Source organism: Trachurus trachurus (genome assembly GCF_905171665.1).
Source record: "Trachurus trachurus genome assembly, chromosome: 8".
NCBI classification, from domain to species: domain Eukaryota; kingdom Metazoa; phylum Chordata; class Actinopteri; order Carangiformes; family Carangidae; genus Trachurus; species Trachurus trachurus.
Window position 1 is genome coordinate 18048461 of NC_139905.1, and position 19062 is coordinate 18067522.

A 19062-nucleotide genomic window follows, 5' to 3' on the forward strand; every position below is an offset into this window, starting at 1 on the left:
TTTTCCCTACAGTGAGATAACTAAAGGATATATTCCCAATAGATACGATAATCAGTCACCTCAAAGCTCTGGGGGAAGAAGGTTTTCATACAAGAGATAAGAAGAGGGGTAGGTTTTTTTTGTCATCTAAACATAATTCTTCTAATTTTTTTCACTGGAAACTTTTAAGAATCAGTGTGAATACATACTTTCTTTTTTTCGTTTTTAGAGTATTTCATAGAGAATTCGTTCAATGTAGTTTTGGTGCAGCTTCATCATCAGACAGAAAAAAACAAGATGGCTGCCGGGATTTGTAGGGTTATGGAAAAAAAGGAAAAAGGAAAAAAAAGGGGGAAGGGAAGAAAAGGGGAAAACAAAGTGGTTATTACTTTTCCAGTATGGTAAATCTGTTGTATGACTATGATGCCTGAACCATGTGACATTAATGGCAAGTGGACTGCATGGTCAGGTGCATGTTATGGGCTAACTGCCCCTCAATGCCTGACAACAAAAAGCAAAACATCTCTGTGCGCGTTCATGTGTTGCTTGTCGTGTCTCTTTAACGCGCAGGGAGACTCTCCCGCCCATGACCAGACCGCGCTTCCAACCTCGTGACTGCTTGCAGCTATTCAGTGACCAAAGCATGGACGCGCAATGACACGTGGCCGCGCACGTTCTGTTCGCAAAACTTAAACGGGGACGAGTACGTGCGCGTACTCGTATTCTTTGTGTGGCAGCGTAGAGAAGCGCCAAAAGAGTGACCATGGCTGATGAAAAACCAAAGGTGAGTGTTTTTCATATTGTGTCAAAATACCACTTTAGTTCATGTGGTGTGTGGCATCTGGGCTCACAGGAAAAAATGGACACCTTCACTTCTTCTGTTGTACCTTGTTAAAGTTCAGAGCTGAAATTCAACTACTAGCTATCCCTACTTTGATAGACCGGAAGGTTCGTGAACGCGCATCCACAGGCGCGCAGGTCGCCTTTTGCCTGATCACACACTGTCAGCCAGCTGGTGTCATCCTCAGTTCATAGCCCAGTGTACCAACGTGTGCATTTGTTACTGTGTGCAGGTTGGCGGGTGTTTGTGCACTCTGCAGTGGTATTTCTGCTGTATGCATATGTTTTGTGTTTATCTCGATGCTCTATTTTGCTGGTCAGGCTGTGGCTTGCTCTGGTTTGATCTTCTGGACGCTGAAACATAATGTAAACAAAGAGAAAATGTGCTCCACGAAAGTTTTTAAAGTTCCCCAAAACACATTTTTTTGACATTTTATTTTCTGAATGGTTTACATACACACAACCACGTGGTGATGACTTTTCTCTGAATGCAGTAGACAAATTATTTCATATTTATGCATCGTATCATGTGAGTGCAAGAATATTTGCGACTTTGTAAGCAACTACTGACGATGTATCTGTTGGTGATGCAGGTAAATACACGTAGAGCTGAGACTAATAGACAGCCTAATAGGACAATCCTGCATTAAATCCTATATCCATCAAAGTTAAGTTAAGTTTTTAAATTGTGTTAAAGAGGTGTTAATTCATCAGTATGACAATTATAGCTCTTATGTTGTCCACCTCATGTAAATCAATGAAGGTTGGTGGAATAACAGACACCTTAGTCCATTACAGTTCAATAGCACCCCATGTTGCGCAGAACTAATAGACTAAATCTATAACATGTTAACAATAATAATTGTTGCCTATTCTGCTTAAAATAGCTCAAACTGGTTGGTTAATATTGCAGTACCAAATAAAAGTGTTATTCGTTTATTATTTATTATAACAGAGATTTATACATCCTTAAAATTGTGATAAATGTGGCATTTTTGACTGATAAAACTGACTAAAAATAGAGCTTGCCGATCTTTCTTTTTTATGAATCGGTATTCTAGTTCTCGTTCTCTGCACAGCTGTGTTGTTAACTGTGCTTTTCTCTGCTTCTGTCCCTCAGGAAGGAGTCAAGACAGAAAACAACGAACACATAAACCTGAAGGTAGCAGGTCAGGATGGATCTGTAGTGCAATTCAAGATCAAAAGACACACGCCGCTCATCAAACTCATGAAGGCCTACTGCGAGAGACAGGTGGGCACGGCACAACATCAGCATGCAGCAGCCGTCACTGAGTCACTTTGTTTGTACATTCAGGATGATGTTAGGTTAATTTCCTCTAACTGGTTGCTCCCAGACTGAGTGCTGCAGAGCTATACTACAGAGTGCACTAAGGCTGCATTGACCAAAGACAGGTCTTACAAATATGAATACAAATAGCACATTATACAACATATAGCCATTTGACTGTAATTCTTTTTGTAACGTGCTTTTTGTAACGTGTACCTGATGTGCCTTTGTTGCTTAATATTATCTGACATAAAAAGGCTTTAATATTCACAGTTGCTTGTTGTGATATCTGGTTTAGTTTTGACCCCTGTGGAAACTGTCAAAAAAAGACAATGAAGAAAGCCTATTGCAGATGTTAAGTATCTCCCAGTCCCATTTTCATATGTTATTAATCTGTTGATCAGGGATTTCTTAGGGTGAATCTATCACCCATCACTGAAACTGAAATGAAGCATGCAGTGGTTTGTTGAGGCTAGAAAACTGTTGGAAATTCACAGAATTTGCCTTAAATGGAGTTGGAGTAGCGTTGAGTCTGTACTGTTTAGATAGGACCTGTTTCCTTTAGCCTTTTAATCTTTTTGGAGTGGATGAGAAGATGTAGCACCTCCGCTATTACTCACATCTACTTCACGCAATACACCTACTCACTTACCGGATTTTAAAAGCAATATGTTGAGTAAGCGTTTGGGTTAGGGCGCACAAAGTCCCTCTCGTAAATGTGTAACAAAAATCCTGCCATCCTTGAATTGGCCTTTTTTTTACAGTATGCTTATGGTTTGTCAAAAAAGCTCAGGTGTAACTAATAACATTTAACGTTCAAGTGTGCCAGGGAGGCAGCCCGCACATTTCTGGATCTCTGGAACTGGCACATCTGAATGCAATCCATCCACTATTATAGGTCTTAATCATACCCAAGCTATTTTATGCTATGTCAGAATGCCTTCCATATAAAAGGCCTATCAGAGTGGAATATTTTTAGCATAGCAGAGACCTCGTAAGCTTAAATATTTGTCACACAGCAACATTTACTCTAGTGGTCTCCTTAAATTGTGGAGTGAGGCTTAAGAGTTATGTTGCTATGCTTTGTAGAGTTATCACAATTATTTATTCAAATGGAAATATTTATAGGAATTACTTGATAACTAACTTTGAGGACATTTTCAACCTTTTCACCACCAAGTTTGCACTTAATAACTGGTAATTGGAGATTTCATTTTACAATGTTATATTAACCTCAAGCAAACAAGTCAGATTATCAGGGTCATTTAAAAATACCACTTACCATATAAAATATGTGGTCAAAAACTGTGGTTTTAATTTCACGTGAATCTTCAGTTGACAGCAGATAATTACTTAATTTTACAAGTTACAGTACTACCTGAGTCCCTCATATGGAAATTGTGCCCAACAGATGCATCACGTGCAAAAACATGTGGGTTTGATCCTAAAATAAAAGCTTGATGATGGTCATTTAAAAGTGATTCATCAAGGCCATGTTTTCAATCATGTGTTCCTGAAAGAATTACAGGTCTTCCTATCCCACTTGAAGAGCGCAATGCAGATCTTACCTCAACAGCTGAACACAGCTGAGGCTTTACCCATCTCTCATCCTAAACCCAACCACCTTATGCACATCTGGTATTCCACATGATAATCAGAAAACGCATCTCATCTTTTCCATCAGCAGTTACGCAAAGATGTCCTTCATCAGGCTACTTGATTTAATGCGATGCAGGAATGTTGACTTCTTCTTATGACTTATGCGTATGAATTCTAATGAGTTAACACTGGGATGAGCGCCAGTTCACTTTTCAAAATTACACTGTAATCTTGATTGCAACTATGATCGCATGGCTACACAGACAGCCCAAAGGTTAGATAGTGTCTTTTACATTCTGAAATATCTATGACCAAAAGTTAAGAAAAAATATATGAGAAAATACTGTCTCTTATATACCTCCTTTATTTAAAAGTCAAATGAGGGCTCAACTCTCAGGAAGACTGAAAGTCTAACCCGAATATTGTGTATTCCTTGGACTGCCAGCAGAGCAAAAGAGACATCTATGTCATGCAGCTCATTTTTAAAACAACAGCAAAAACCAGATGTTTTTCATTACTTGTTCGTTTTTGTTTCACTGCAAGAGACAGTTTAACTTGAATTTTTCAAGGCAGCAGATGTACTTTTAACAACACAGTATATGCTTTAAAATGGTCTACTGTATTTAAATTTCTTGGCTTAGCCATAGTAAAAGCAAAGACCAAGCTCAGTGGTGTTTTGCACACCTCGCACAGTGAATTTCTAGTCTTGGTGATAAAATCTTTGATAAGTAAACTTGGCAGATTTCCACCCTACTTTTCTGTGAGAATTTTACATTGGCCTTTGAAAGACCGCTTGTACAGTGCGGCTCTGATCTAACAGCACTCGCAGCCACTGACAAATGAGAACCTTCACTGAAACTTGGAGCCTTTCCCACATTTTTGTTGACTGCCTGAAGTGATGATTTCATTGTCTGAACCATTCTTATTCTCCCAGGTAGGCTAAGGTTTTATATCTTTGTCTCTGCAGGGACTGTCGATGAGACAAATCAGGTTCAGATTTGATGGACAGCCCATAAACGAGACAGACACACCGTCACAGGTACGTTTATTAAAGTTTTGAAACAATGAGTTTAGCTACTTAAAGCAAGCACAGATGAGTTTCCTTCTAAAATGTACATTAATAACAGGCACCCTGTTGCCTGTAAACATACTTAAAGCACTTCCACATGCATCATTACTCGTGGTGATGCACTTGTGACATCTTTAATCAGTAAGGTATGCATGTTTCATGCATTCTGTGCCCTTTCATGGGGATGCTTTTGTTAGTGTGCCCTGTTTGTGGTATTCCCTTTTTTTTTTTTCTTGTGGGCAATGTTAAGTATGTGTTGAAAATGAAATCATGTGCACACCAACTCAGGATCTGTCCAGTCTCTTACTGAGACATGTAAGTGTAGGATACAGACAGTAATTGATAGGATTAAACAGCCAGTTAAAGGAGATCGCCCCCTCAATGACCAGTATGTGTGTGATGGGAAATGTAGGCTGAGGTTAAAGACATGTTATCACAGAGAGCAAGACTCACCCCAGACTGTCAGAGCACACCACACTCAGTTTTTATGTTCTAGTCCATGTGTTGAGTATGACTCTGCAGAAAGAGGACAGTGTGCTCACTGCAGTTCCTGGTTGAAATAGACACCACTTGAATATTTTTTGCATTGCCTAATGTAGTGTTACATTTGGCTGCAGTGGTACCATTATGCCAAAGCAAAAGACATGTGATTTGTGTTTGTGTCGACTATAATGTCGCACTTTGGACACATAGTAACTGTAACGTCTTGACATAACTTTATTCTCTGACCGAGTTTGACAGTGACACACAAGGTTAAATAGATTTTTTTTGTTTCTCTTAACAGTTGGAAATGGAGGATGAAGATACAATTGATGTGTTTCAACAACAGACGGGAGGCCTGATTTAATCAACAACATGCGCCACCATCTTCTCTCCTCAACACAAACAACCTTTCCGGCCTGTGATGCACAGCGGCTGCTTCTTTGCAATTCGTCCTTTTTGTCTTGACAGAATTCCACTCAGAAGAAGTTGTCTTTCCTCTCTGCCACACATAACTGCTGTATAGTATTTTAATTCTCGCCCCTGTTACTTCTCTGTTTTTTGTACATAAACCACATGGAGGTCACCCTGAGTTCAGGTTTTGTTTGTTCATACTGTATTGTGATAAATGTTAAGGACTTCGCTTCCCAGTTCGAAGGGCTTGTTTCCAAGGCTGCAGACAGACAGGACTGTTGATAGAGTGAGTGAATTAATAAAGCTGACTTTACTGGTCAAATGTCATTGGGCTTGGCTTGGTCAGTGTCCAGTAAATCTGTTCTTAAAGTGTACTATTTTGGGACTAGCTTTCACTTGGTTAACGGTATGTTCAGTTTGGGAATGGGGCTGGATGGTCATTTTTATCTCTGTCCACTTCAGAAAAGTATTTGATTTTATACATTTTTTTATAGTAGCTGATGTGTAGAGAAATGTTTTGATTAATCATTTTACTAGTCCAAGCTTCAAATTTTGGGAAGCCTGAAGAGATGTGTCAGTTAAATAAACATCTGTCATGTCTATAAAGATGCCTGTTAAAATAAAGCTATTGTCTTTTTCCAAACTTTCATTATTTTGTCTGCCTCTCCAGTGCAATTGTCTGACCACCTTCTGGCCAGAAATAGCCTACAGCCACTAAAAAAAAAAGGAGAAGAAGAATTTGAAGAACTAAAACAGAAGTACATGGTCAGGTAGAAATTTTGCTGCCAAGTTTTTACTTTGTCAAAGTCTGTATTTGTTTTGGTTACTTCTTGCTTCTTTGCTATGAAGAATAAAATTTGCTCTGATCAGATAAGAAGAGGCAACCTTAACAAATGTGATGGGGAAAAATCAATTCATATTCATTGATCCAGGGGGTGTAAATGCCATCTGTAAACAGGCCTAATTCACTTTATGCACAGCTACACTACTTCCTGAAATAAGCCAGCTTGTTTAATTCCTGTCTTTACATTATTGGACCAATTGATTAATCCAGGTGTGTCTGAGTAGTCACAGTGGTCAGACACACCTGGATTAATCAATTGGTCCAATAATGTAAAACAGGAATTAAACGAGCTGGCTTATTTCAGGAAGTAGTGTAGCTGTGCATAAAGTGAATTAAACTTTGTGGGGAGAAAAAAATATCAGTCAAGTTATCCAAAGAGTATTTTAAAAAACCAAGTGCAAGATTTCCACTTGTTGGAAGTCAGTGAATTGCAATATTTACCCCCTCTTTAAAACGTTTTGCACATTGTCACAATCAAGTGATAGATTCTACTAGATGACAGAAAAAAAGGGGGGGCCGTGAGGGATCTGGACTCCACTGACTGTGAAGCCCGAGACCTGCCACCAACAAGAGAGCCGAGCTCCGAGGTTCTGTCCAATGAGAGAAGAGTTCTGCGGCGTTCTGTCCAATCAGCGCCGGTCGAACGCTGGTGGGCTGGCACCGCAGAACCTACGGCTCTGGTCGGCGTTATGTTTTTCAGTGTCGGGTGGAGTCGACATCCCGTCGCATCTCTGCGGGGAAGGAGAAGGAATTTTTTCTATTAGTTTTTTTTCTCTCCCCTACACACTGACTCTTTTGTTTTTTACTGCCAAAGCTGTCGAAATAACTCCTTAAAGATGACGACGACTACCACCTTCAAAGGAATGGAGCCTGGTGCTAAGAGCAGTTCCAGGTAAAAAGAAAGAAAAAAGGAGAGCTGAACGCCTCTTTGACGGGAGGAACAAAAGAAGTGGGATGCGGGCAAAGCCTCTCGGCTAGCAAAACGCCTCTGTTGAGCTTTTGCTTCAAGGCAGCCTGCTACCTAACATTAGCCCGCTGGTGACTAGTAGCGAGGGATTTTTCGGGATTTAGCTAAACTGTCACATAGTCTTGCTAATTAAGTTAATCTTATTGGGTGACTGATGCGCCACAGCTTTCAGCCACATCAAGTTAGTTTGGTTGGCCTGCCTGAGCTCTGTACAGTAATTAGGTATGCGACTTTTTTTCTTTCTTTTTTTTTTAACTTTTTTTTTTCTTTACAGAAAGAAAAGAGAGACACCTACTAGAGCTGGAGATATATCCTTTCTCTTTATTTCTTGGGAGGGGAGGGGAGGCTGCCTAACGCTAGCTCCGCAAATGGCTGTGGCTGACTACAAAATAACTTTTTTTGTAGTTCAAGTCGCAGTCAACTCCTCCTGCTGTGATTTCCAAAGGTGCTGGAGTTTTGCAGTCGTGAACAGTGTTATACCTTCTCTTTTAAGTCTAGAGTATAAAGCTTTTTTTGTTTTTTGTTTTTTCACACACTCAGGGTCCAAGGAAACAGATAATGAGCTGAGGGTCCAAATATGTGATTGATTACAGGAAGAATCCCAGACTAGTCTCGGGTCTGCATATGTCATTATCTCTGATGTGGTTCATTGTTGGCCGGAGAAAGGGAAGTAGCCTATATCGTTTATCGACACTTTGATCATGCGGATTTCAATAGATATGTGTTAAAGCTTCATGTTAAATGGGGGGTTTTTGGGGGGGTGGGGGGACCGCTCATGAAGACCACTCATCTTCCAAGCACGCACGCAGTCAGAGCTTTCCAGTAAGTGATGCGTCTCGTCTGGATGCATTCCTCACCCTTTGCAGTGAAAACAATGCAAAGAGAAAAAAAATCCCATAAATCATGACATCCTGAATAAAGAGGCAGATTTTAAGGGATTATAAAGCAGATTTTGAAGCAGTACTAATACCTATACAGTCTTTTCTAACATGAGCATGTCACATCTCGGCCAGTCATCAGCGTTTTGAAGTCGCATGCTGTTTCTCGGATGATGCGGGGCCTGGGTGGGGGCTTTGAGCTAGCTAAGCCTGGACAGTAAATCTTTCCTTAGCTCTTTTGCTTCTGCTTCTTAACCCCCCCTTTCTACGGGCTGGTGGTCATTTCTGCTGCTGGCCGACCAAAGGGATCCGTAGAGCAGCAACTTAAACAGAATCAGGCTAAAATCTTAGTAGGCCATCAAAAAGCCTGCCCTATCAGACATGCAATCTTTGGCTCTGGAGCTCAGCTTTTATGTGTCCTATAGCTCCACCTGCCTGGAGCCGCCCTTCAGGTTCAAAACTTAATGCCGTTTCATTGATATTATTTGCAGTTTCACTCTTGGGTGGGGTCTGCTGCCAGGCAGCTAAAAGCTTTTCTCCTGTCGCAATCCGTGTGGAAAGCATGAGCTCATCCTCTCTGGCCGGGAGGTGAAGTCTGGTTTAAGCATTACTGTGACAGCCAAGTGTGATGGACACTAGTGTGTGTATACAAGAATTGATTGAGAAAATTCAGCACAGTCCATGCGGTGTGGTGTGGATTCCTCCTCTAGTTGCTTTCTTTGTAGTTCTGTTTCGAGGGGCCGAGTTGCTTTTTGGACTCCATCTGTCTGCCTGGCCCTTGGACAGCTGCTCGGTGTGTCAGCTGGTGGCTTCAGGGACTCTGAGGAGAGGAGAGTTTGCTGGAAAAAAAGAGGGAGGGGTCCAGCAGGGGCTGTGCACACACATCAGTTTCTACCGTCCACCCCAACTGTCCTTCAGCACAGCAAGGAAAAAGGCTTTCCCTTCTCATTATCCTGCTCCTTTTGTTCAGTTTGTGGTTGAAGGAATGTCGGGGAAAAGTGGGCATTGTTTACCCTGCACTGCTCCGCATGCGGGCTCTTTATTTTCTTCTAGAACCGTCGGTCTATTAGGTGACCTACATTAACTGTGGACCTCAGACTTCTCACCTCTATTGTGTGACGTTGACCCAAAAAGGCCATCGAATTGGTTTTACTCACTGAATAATGGAACAACAATGCTCCCAAGAACTGACACCACACCAGCCCCTCGTCGTGTGTCACTGCAAAGGAATCTGTGCTGAGAGGCAGCAGCTACCCAGCTAACTCTGTGATTATATGCGACTGGAGTCAGCTGCAGGGCAGAGATTGTGACTGTCTGTCTGACAGGCTGACAGCCGGGGCTTATACAGTGGAGACCTTGCTGGTAGCATAGACTGTGTGTTTTTTTTTTCTGTGTGTGTATGAAAGGGTTGGGTGGGGTAGGGAGAAAGCTGTAAGTAGCTTGAGGCATCCTCATGTTTTATTTGAGTATTGATTTTTTTTCTTTTTTACACTGTGCAGCTGATCGGTGGCGTGTGACACTAAAGGCCTTGTACTTTATGTCGGCCTACAGAGTGGGGGGATGGGAGCACAGTCCGCCCGATGTCAGTCCACTGACATTATTAAATCCATCATTTGTTGCTCTTCAGGGTACTACGGCCGCCAGGTGGGGACTCCAGCTTCTCCCTCGGCACAGATGAGAACTCGACCCCCCAGCGCAAGAACAAGATGGCCTCCAGCATCTTCGCAGAACCCGAGGACCCCCATGCTCATCGGAGGAACAACCCACCCAGTAACTCAGTCTAATATTGCTCTAACCTAGCTTAGTCCGTTTTCCATGTCAGAACATCGGAGCCAGAGGAATGAAAACAATATGGTTTTGATTTAGCAGATACCATTAACAGTAGTTTGAGTTTTAGACCAGGGGAGCTCTCTTGCAAAAGTCTGCAGAACTAGCAGAAGTCTAGCAAAGTAAGCAAAAAACACCATGGAATTAATTCCTTTAACTTGAGCTAGGAAAAGATAAAAACTAGAGTGTTATTTAGTATTTTTCCATTTAGGTTGTCAGAAAGAACATCCCACAAGGGTAATGGCCAAAAAGCCCCGGAGCACTGGATAAGGGTAATTTGAAGCTAGGCTTTGTTAAATGTGGATGAGGATCAGCCCTCACTGGAAAGAAATAGGTCAGTTAAAAATGTGTCAATTGGTTAAATGTGTGGCCTTCTGCAGACATGAGGGGAGTTTTATTTTGAGAGCACAAGGAGGAGAGAAGGCAAACGCTGCAGCAGCAGCAGCAGGGAGAATAAGACCTGGAAATGGTTCGGAGTTGCCAAGGTCACTGCAAAACACGGAGCAACAAAGGCTTGAATTAAAAACAAGTGCAGGCTGACATTACTGTACCTGTCGGTGTGTTTATAATAATCCAGGTGAAGCTTTAGGAAAACATAGATCACTCCTCAGTGGGCGTTATTTTCATTGCTTGTAATTACGGAAAGAATGTTTTTTTTCCCAGCTAGGCGTTGTTTGTTTAGGGCTCAAAGATCTGATAAAGAGGAAAAATCAGAAGTCGCAGCAGCAGGATACCATTTCAGGTCAGGGCTATTTTCACACTGGACGCTTTGTAGAAAACAGTGTAGATACAGTTTATCATATTTTCTGGGTTTGCGGACTATGACGAATTCACGCTAAACTCATTACTTCAGCCTCCAAGCTCTACAATCAGCAGCTGCTGACAGTAAAACCTTTTCCTGTTTCCATTGTTTCACTTGGGTCTAGGTCAAGTTCAGTTGTCCCACTTTCAGGCAAGACGCTACAGGTGAACAGAGTAAAAAAAACAACAACTGGAAACTGAGCACCGGATAAAGCCAGGTTTAAAATCCTTGTGTTGGCAAATGTTTCTTTTTTTTTTTCTTTTTACTTTTTTTTTTTTCTTTTTACATTTTTCTCAGATGTTATTGTGATATGAACGTGTATATAAATGATGTGAACAACCCACACAGAGGATTACTTTTCTGCCATGTCAGTAGCTGCTGCTGCACCTCACAGTGCCGCATGTTGTCTGACACTGCAGACTTTTGGCAAATTCGATCTAGCCTAGTGACATGAATACTTAATTGCGTCCCTTAGACGTTTTCTTTCCACTTGTCTGAATGAAGACACGCTATAAAATCTTAAAATTGACCAGTGTATGAAAAAGTGTTTTCCCCGCTGTGTCCCATGGCGGATACAACTGGATGTGGACATCTGTTTCAGCCTGAATGAGCAAGGTTTATGACAATAGCAGGTTTTATGAGCATTGTGTTGCATCTGTCTGGCCTCAGTTTGAACTCCTGGTTCAGATAAACAGGATTGTTTGCTTTGGCATGCTGTCCTGTGTAGATCATTTTTTAAATAGTCAAATATTCCCCTCATATGCTTCAAACACGTCTGTTTAGGAATACTGTCTCTCATGCTTCACCCGTTGGAAGAGCTATTAGCTTTGTTATAGTAACGGACTCTTGCAACATTGTGTACACTAACAGAGGTTTGGACAACACGTCTTTACGCTGAGAGAAAAAGCACAGGGAGAGGGGCGCACGCAACAAAGGTCCCACTATGGATTCATACTAGACACGTGCTTTAATGTAGTTTGGCTGTCGGACCAGTGGGCCACCAGACAGCTGGGGTTTTATGATCACTCACTGTCTGTCCTGGTCTTACAATAAAAACGGGTAGGCAAGCACAACTTTTTATTGGTAGGTTTTGGTCATGCACACTTGAAATGTTTAACTGTGTGACAGTTTCAGACAAAGTCAAGGCAGAGTCCTGTTTACTCAGGATAAACCATGATTTATAGACTATTTCTTCTATAAAAGTACCTCCGATGAAAACTTCTCACAGTGAGGCCTGTGGATTATCCAGAATGGCCAGGACTATTTCTTTGTAGAGTTCTTCGAGTATAATTTTTTTGTCCTCTGATCCGTTAAATCAAATTCATCTGAAGAATAAATTTAAAAAACATAAATCTCCTCATGGTTAAACCAGTAAAGGAGAAAAAAAAATATTTGGATGAACTGATATTTATTTGAGTGAACAAACTGTTCTTTACAAGACAGTATTTCAGTGTGAGAAGTTAAAGTCGACGTTTGTGCTCAGTTTGGGGTTTTTCATTTTATTTTATTTTTTTATCAAGGCTTATAAATTGGAGGCAGTTTGACTGCAGAAATGTGCTGATATTATGCTTACGCTGATACATAGGCATATTGTTATTCAGCCGAGTCTCTGGCAGGTTGTTGGTCAGGGTTTTAGGGTTTTAAGATACCAGAACTGTTGGTTTGTTCAATAGCCCTCAGCTTCTGGCCACATGATGAGCACTCTGTAATCAGAGAGGAAGCCAAAACTACCAGCAGCAGTAGCATGATTGCTGTTCCTGTCTCCGAGGCTTGTTGACCAGCAAGGACGGCGATATCATACAATTATATGATGGACATGAGAGATCTAGGAGGGTATAAGTAGGTGGCTATGTGTTGCAGCGATGATAACATGATGCATCGCTGTCTAGCTCATGAATTCAGTTTAATCTTCTTCCGTTTGCGGTTAGTTGTTGACTGTCCAGCGAGTTGATCAGATTGAGGAACGTTGGCCGAGCCAGCAGCGGAGTGGCACTCAACAGCGCTGATTCACTTCACTTCATTACCAACAATGGCCGCTCCTCTGCTTCTTCAGCAGTCGTTGTTCCCTTCATGACAAAGACGGTCTGTCCCCCTCCCTGGCCCTCGGGACTGGAGCTGGGCTGTTACCTTATGTGGCTCGGGGGGTTTGCCCAGCCCGCTTCTCCACCGTGGTGCCAAACACTGGGTTTTTAATGCCGTTTCTGCTCAAGGAGAATGCAGGCGTTACGGGGTCATGTGAGTTTTGGCATTCAGGTCGTCTGCCTGGACGTGTTCCACCGTGTTTCTGGGTCTGTTGCAGACGCTTGAGCGGATTTGGTGATGTTTCCTGTTGATTCTCAGTGGTTTTTCAGCCAAATTCCCCCCATAAAGCTGATGTTGTGTCAAATCTGAGGAAATGAATCTTGTGAGGGTTAGAAACATTGAGGTCTGGGGTGGCTTTGTGACTAATTGGATTAGTGTCCATATGGCATGAGTCTGCTGCTTTGAAACCTGACTCATGTTTTGTCATTTTGTCTCTCTTATTTCCCTTCGAGCTTCAGTATAACCCCTTAGTCAAAAATAATGTCTGGTGTCTGCTGTTACATTTAAGTAATGCTCTTTCTGTCTTTTTCCATCTTTAGCTTTCCCAGATGGGACCCCAACAGGGACCCTGTGCGGGGAGCCCTCAGCCCCACTGAGGCGGTGCCAGCAGCCCCTTCTCTTCCCCAAGAACCCCCAGCCTGAACTGACCACCATCCACAACTCTGGGGCAGCCTTGATCTGGAACCAGAGACGAGAGGTACCGCTCATTTAGTCTGACAGACTCTTGTTTCCACAACAGAGCCGCAGCCTCGTTTCGGGCTGAAAAGCACATGGTCGTAGATTAAGTATAAATCTCAACAGTTCAGTGGAAAATTCAGTGTGGGGGGATGGAGGACGATCTGTCTATCTGAAACTGGCCCAGGATGTTGTTTGATAGATATTCTCCTCTGACATTTGTAATCCCTTGTGGAGGTTTAATTTTTATTCTGGGAATGAGCCAGTACACACTGAAGATACCGGCTGAAATTTGAATGATGTACAAAGAAAGAGTGGAACAGGATATGGGTTATTAGTTAAGCACCCGTCAGGTAAACTGAGATGTGGTTTACCTTCTAGAAATATCAACTTTAAAGAGTCACAAGGCTGAGTAGTCATTACTCACTGGGAGTCACCTTTCTGTATATTATTTTCTCTTTTGTCTTTAGGGTAAGAATTACAGTACAACTCTCCCTTTTTCAAACACTTTGTAACTTTGTTAAAACAGTGCTGTTTAAATAAAGTTATTTTAAACTTATATTTCCTCTCAAGATGAGAAAATTCAACAGAAGATGTGACATATCCGCCAGTAATGGGAATTTTTAAACGTTATCCAGACTCTGTCAGAGGACAGTGCTGTCTGAAAGCAGGAGTGATAGGATTTAGGATAGGAAGGTCACACAGGGAGAGGGAGTTTTTTTTTCTGCTCGGTGATGGTATCTGATATTCTTGTCTCATGCTTTTATTGTAGGAGAATGGCCAAGAACAAGCAAACGATGGTAAGTGTCCTCAGCTCTTCAACTGCTTATAAAAAAGGCCTTTAAGTGCCCGTCACACTCTCACTGTGTCTAAACAGCAGTGCATGACTTAGATTATTCAGTGAATAGCTCCATGGTACGCTCTTAACATGTTGATCAGGTAATTCCACTCTCCCTCGCCTCTGAAAGATCAGATTGTGGCGACTGGTCTCGTCCTGCTGGCATACCAAAACTTTTTTTTTTTTTTTTTAAGATACAGTGCACATGCTCTCCCTTTCTAAGTCAACATCACATGATCTCTTTGAAGTGGTTTTTCCCTGTCATGATGCCGTGATGGTCTGTAGTCAGGCAGCTGTTCAGCTTTTTATTAACCTCCAGGTGCGTGTTTGTGAGAGAGTGGCTGGCTCCTCGGTTAATGGAGGGTTTGACCGCACATCAGTATGAACATTCAGAAATCAAAGCTCACGTTTTTGCTTTTGTTTTTTTTGAATGTGTGTATGTGTATTAATATCTCTACATTATGGAAAACTTTTTGAGAGCTTGAGTTTGTAAACGGTGCAATTTTAGTGATTTATCATCATCACATATCTCTTAAAAGCAAACATCTCTCACAGAGTGGGCTGGCCAGGAGTGGATAGTTTGGGGCTGACAGGAGTGTGTTGTTTTGCTCAGGCACACAGAGCTAAAATATGCGAGTTAAATCGGGCTGCGCAGACTTAATATCCCCGGCACCAGTCTTATAAACCTGTAATTAATGCAGTTGTTGCAGCAGCCCCCTCCACTCCCACGGATTTCAACCAGGGAACATTTGGGAGTTGTCTATTCTGCCTTTAAAAGAAACACACAAAAGCTTTAAAAACTGGCAAAAAAAGTATTTCCCTTATTTGTGACATTAAGTCAAAAAGTCCCCTTCACTGTGCAGCTTCTGCAGCAGATCAGGCATTAATGGACAACAAGAACCTGCTGTTTCAGAACAGTGATTCTATTACAGACCCATTTGCCCACAGCCAAAAATCCAGTCGCTACATATTAAGTCATAATTGAGTTCAGCTCAGTTAACATTGGTTTTTATTTAATCAAACATGTCAGGCTTCTTTTTTTAAATGCAAAATTTCTTAATCAGTTGGTTACTAAAAACACAGTTAAAGTTATTTGGAGAGATGGTAAGCTTTGGCTTTTACCCCCAGCTGTTGCCCATCATATGAATCCTTTGAACTTTAATTTTTGTGATTTTAGCTTTAAATCCCTCATAAATAAAAGTTACTAAATATTGTCAAAGGTTATTCTAACAGCTTTGCAGACTATGCAGCAACGTCTTCTTCAGTTTTTGACTTCAGTGCACTTTTTGTTCAGGGTGTGGTTAAGCTACCTGTAATCTTATTCAAATGAATTAAATTGCCAATTCATTCGTTCCCAAATAATCATTAACAAATGATAGATGGGTAGCTGAACAACACCAACACTGTTAGTACTCGTATACCCTAGGTTTTTCAGAGGTTGTGTCTGTGTTGGGTGTAGTAAAACAACCTAAACAGATGTGAAGGCATGACATCATATCCATGTGTTTCACAGTTAACCAGTTGAGAAAGCCTTTGTCGGGGCATGCTCAGTTTATTTTACCAGATAACACAGGGAGGGTTTCTCTGTGGAGCTTAGTCAAATCTACTGTTATCCAGGAACCGTCAGCATTTGCATTGATTTAATATCGGCTCCATCTGAACGCTCTGGATGACCACGTTGTGTCCTCTGTTGCACCTGCAGAGTGTCCTGACAGCGTGGAGGTGGAGCAAGAGGAGCACGAGCAGCAGGAGACGTCAGAGTCCTCTGCCCCGTCGGGAGGTGCCAACGCCGCCGCCGGTGGCCGAAGAAACCCACCTGGCGGCAAGTCCAGCCTCATCCTGGGTTGAGACCACTTTTTTTGTTTTGTTTTGTTTTTGTTCATTCAAACGCTTTTTTTATTTTTTAAAGATAAATACCCCCCCCTCACCCCCACCACCACTCTCTCCCTCCTCATCGTCATGTCACTTTCTTCCCTGCTCCACATTGCAATCATGCCGTCACGTCCACGGACCCTCGCGTCCTCGCACTCCACCCTCAAACCTTTTGTTTTGATCCTTTTTTCTATTAAAAGAAGAAAACTGTTGACAAAAGCACTTTATGTATCTCCCCCCCCTCCCTCCATTTCAGCCCATCCTGTAGTGCATCGCGCCTGCTGGGAAAGGCATGACGTTTAGCTTGTCTCTCATTCTTCCCTGTTGTAAATGGTAAAGGAAAAAATAATAAAAAAGATTTGATGCGTGGATTTCTAAATACAATAAAGATTGATATGAATTTGCTGGGGCTGATTCTTCTTCTTTTTTATGTAGTAGTAGTAGACATGTTTAATTAAGCTGAAGTGGAAAAAAAGAATGACGTAGATAGAGGCACATTAAGGATTAGACTCGAAAAAAAAAAACTCCTTTTCTGTTTCCATGTGTATAAACAGCTCCACACTGCGCTGGACATTATTTATGTTCAGTGAGATGGAGTCTGAAGACTGCGGCCGTTGAGAGCGGAGACAGGCTCCGTGACTGGAAATCTGCCCAGCCAAAGTAATCATGAAAGCTGCCGCCAATTCTGTCAAAAGAGAAACTGCCCTATTTTTTTCATGACATCATACGCTGGTTATTTGGCTCTCTTTGTAGCGTTTCTGATTTAAGAGGGGTCGATGCATTTTGTTCACACTCTACGTAGAGTTAGGCTTTTTTTTTTCAAACAAAAGTCAGATTGGAAAGGTGAAATGTGATCTATGCAAGATGTTTGAAATGTTACTTTTGAAACATTAGCTTTGATAGCACTTTTGCAGATTGCTTTATTTGGGAATGTTTGTGTTAATCTAAGCACCTCCTCCTGAAGAACAATCAGGAACATACAAAGAGGATTCAGCACAATAAGTCGTAACCAGTTACTGTGGTTGGAAGTGTCCGACTTACAGTTTAAAAAGTAAAAAAAAACTGGAAAAGGGATATTTAGATCCATAGATGGAGATTCTGTAAGCTGTCTCGAGTAAAAACTAAAATGTATCTTTAAAACAGCTCAATAAAGCATTAAACACATATAGGAACCACAATAGGCACACTCACTAAACACATTCAACAATAGAAAAAAAAACCTTCTTGTTGATGCATTTTGTTATAGCTCCACACACTCTAAGCATCTAAGCAAAGGGCTATTTAACAGAGTGAAATCTGTAATAGCAAAATTGAGAGGTCACTGTTAATAGTAACAGCCCATACACAAGTCATTCAGGTTGATGTGGATGTCTCAGTGCTCATAGAAATGATTGCCATAATTTGGCAGCTGTTTTCAAGACCTCAGCTCAGTCGTCAAGTTAATAAGCTGTTCAGACAAGATGTGAACACACACCATAACACTGTCAGCAGATTGACTAGAGTATCGAATCATACATGACCATGCAATCACTTGGACTTTGAGTCATCTTGTCTTTGCTCCGTAGCTTCTCTGTGAACGCTGGTGTATTGACTTGATGACTATTTGTAAGCCTCTTATTGTGCAGCTGAGGGGCTCTAGGAGGCAGATCATCACAGCAGGACGACTTCTCTGCAGCTAAGCCATGACGAACATTATCTTCAAGGGCTCAAGAGCATTTCAGTTTTCACATAGTGCTCAACTTGTGTTTAACCGTTACCTTTAAAATAGACTCTGGCTCGCACATCAGCCACAAAAAGTCCTGATAGAAAACAAAAAATCTTTCAGAATAGTTTCAGTGGCTTTTCTCTGCATGTTTCTTTCTCCTGAGCTGCAACTTCGAGCTGCTATGCAACCGAACCCGTGAAGAGTGCTGTGGCACAGCGGTGCATTTCAGCCCTCATCTGCCGTGTAAGGCATGCAGAGGTCACTCAGGATCAGGAAAAGAACTTCCTGCCCTGGAGAAATGCCAGGATGTTGGAGAGTAGTCAATGAAGGCTTGTTTTCTGTAAGCGCCGTGCCCAAAGGGAAAGTTCTGTGTCTTTTATTATTACCTTAAGACTCAAGACTCAGTCTGCACCTCAGGGCCTTTTCTCAGTCTGCCTCTGCTGTACATATGATATAGCTGTGTGTGCACTGAACAACCAACTATATCTTCTAAAGTATTGCACTTAACAACAAATTTGAGCTACTTCTCCTTCACTTTAATGTTTTGCAGCTACTTCATAAATGTACCCCACTATACATTATATATGTAGCAGGTGTATACACAAAAGTACATACATACCGTCACATACCTGCTAAAAAGCTATAATAATAATCCAACAGTATGGCAGAGAATAACGTTATTCTCTGGTAATTGTTCTTTTTTTAATGCTGCAATGCTGCACTATTTAGTATTCCTACATAGTGGTATTGTTACTTCATTTAAGATCTAAATGTTGGGTGGGTGATTGCCTCATTTGGCTGCAAATGTAACACAGCAGTTTACTCCTTTGTCCTAGTCAGATAATCAGTAGGCTAATAACCAGACTCTCTCATCGATGATCCTGCTAATCTTTCTAGAAAGAC

The 19062-nt window shown here is 41.6% G+C and overlaps 2 protein-coding genes across 2 annotated transcripts; both read left to right on the plus strand.

The window, feature by feature from the left end:
- The first annotated feature begins 703 nt into the window (after positions 1-703).
- On the plus strand, positions 704-6306 carry LOC310989997 (small ubiquitin-related modifier 2-like). Its single transcript, XM_083977201.1, has 4 exons — positions 704-763; positions 1940-2071; positions 4674-4745; positions 5560-6306. Exons 1-4 carry the CDS (start codon positions 743-745, stop codon positions 5620-5622), a joined length of 288 nt encoding a protein of 95 aa, XP_083833327.1. The 5' UTR covers positions 704-742; the 3' UTR covers positions 5623-6306.
- Positions 6307-7181: 875 nt separating this feature from the next.
- LOC310989682 (uncharacterized protein) lies at positions 7182-16858 on the plus strand. Its single transcript, XM_083976824.1, has 5 exons — positions 7182-7405; positions 9986-10128; positions 13609-13766; positions 14517-14544; positions 16285-16858. Exons 1-5 carry the CDS (start codon positions 7350-7352, stop codon positions 16428-16430), a joined length of 531 nt encoding a protein of 176 aa, XP_083832950.1. The 5' UTR covers positions 7182-7349; the 3' UTR covers positions 16431-16858.
- Positions 16859-19062: the final 2204 nt, after the last annotated feature.

Bases quoted from the DNA above. Each gene is read 5' to 3' on its own strand.
- LOC310989997 (XM_083977201.1), top strand. From the start codon at position 743: ATGGCTGATGAAAAACCAAAG. The intron at 2,072-4,673 runs GTGGGCACGGCA...TTGTCTCTGCAG, and splicing joins AGGCCTACTGCGAGAGACAG to GGACTGTCGATGAGACAAAT. The intron at 4,746-5,559 runs GTACGTTTATTA...TTCTCTTAACAG, and splicing joins AGACAGACACACCGTCACAG to TTGGAAATGGAGGATGAAGA.
- LOC310989682 (XM_083976824.1), top strand. From the start codon at position 7,350: ATGACGACGACTACCACCTTCAAAGGAATGGAGCCTGGTGCTAAGAGC. The intron at 10,129-13,608 runs GTAACTCAGTCT...TTCCATCTTTAG, and splicing joins TCGGAGGAACAACCCACCCA to CTTTCCCAGATGGGACCCCA. The intron at 14,545-16,284 runs GTAAGTGTCCTC...TTGCACCTGCAG, and splicing joins CCAAGAACAAGCAAACGATG to AGTGTCCTGACAGCGTGGAG.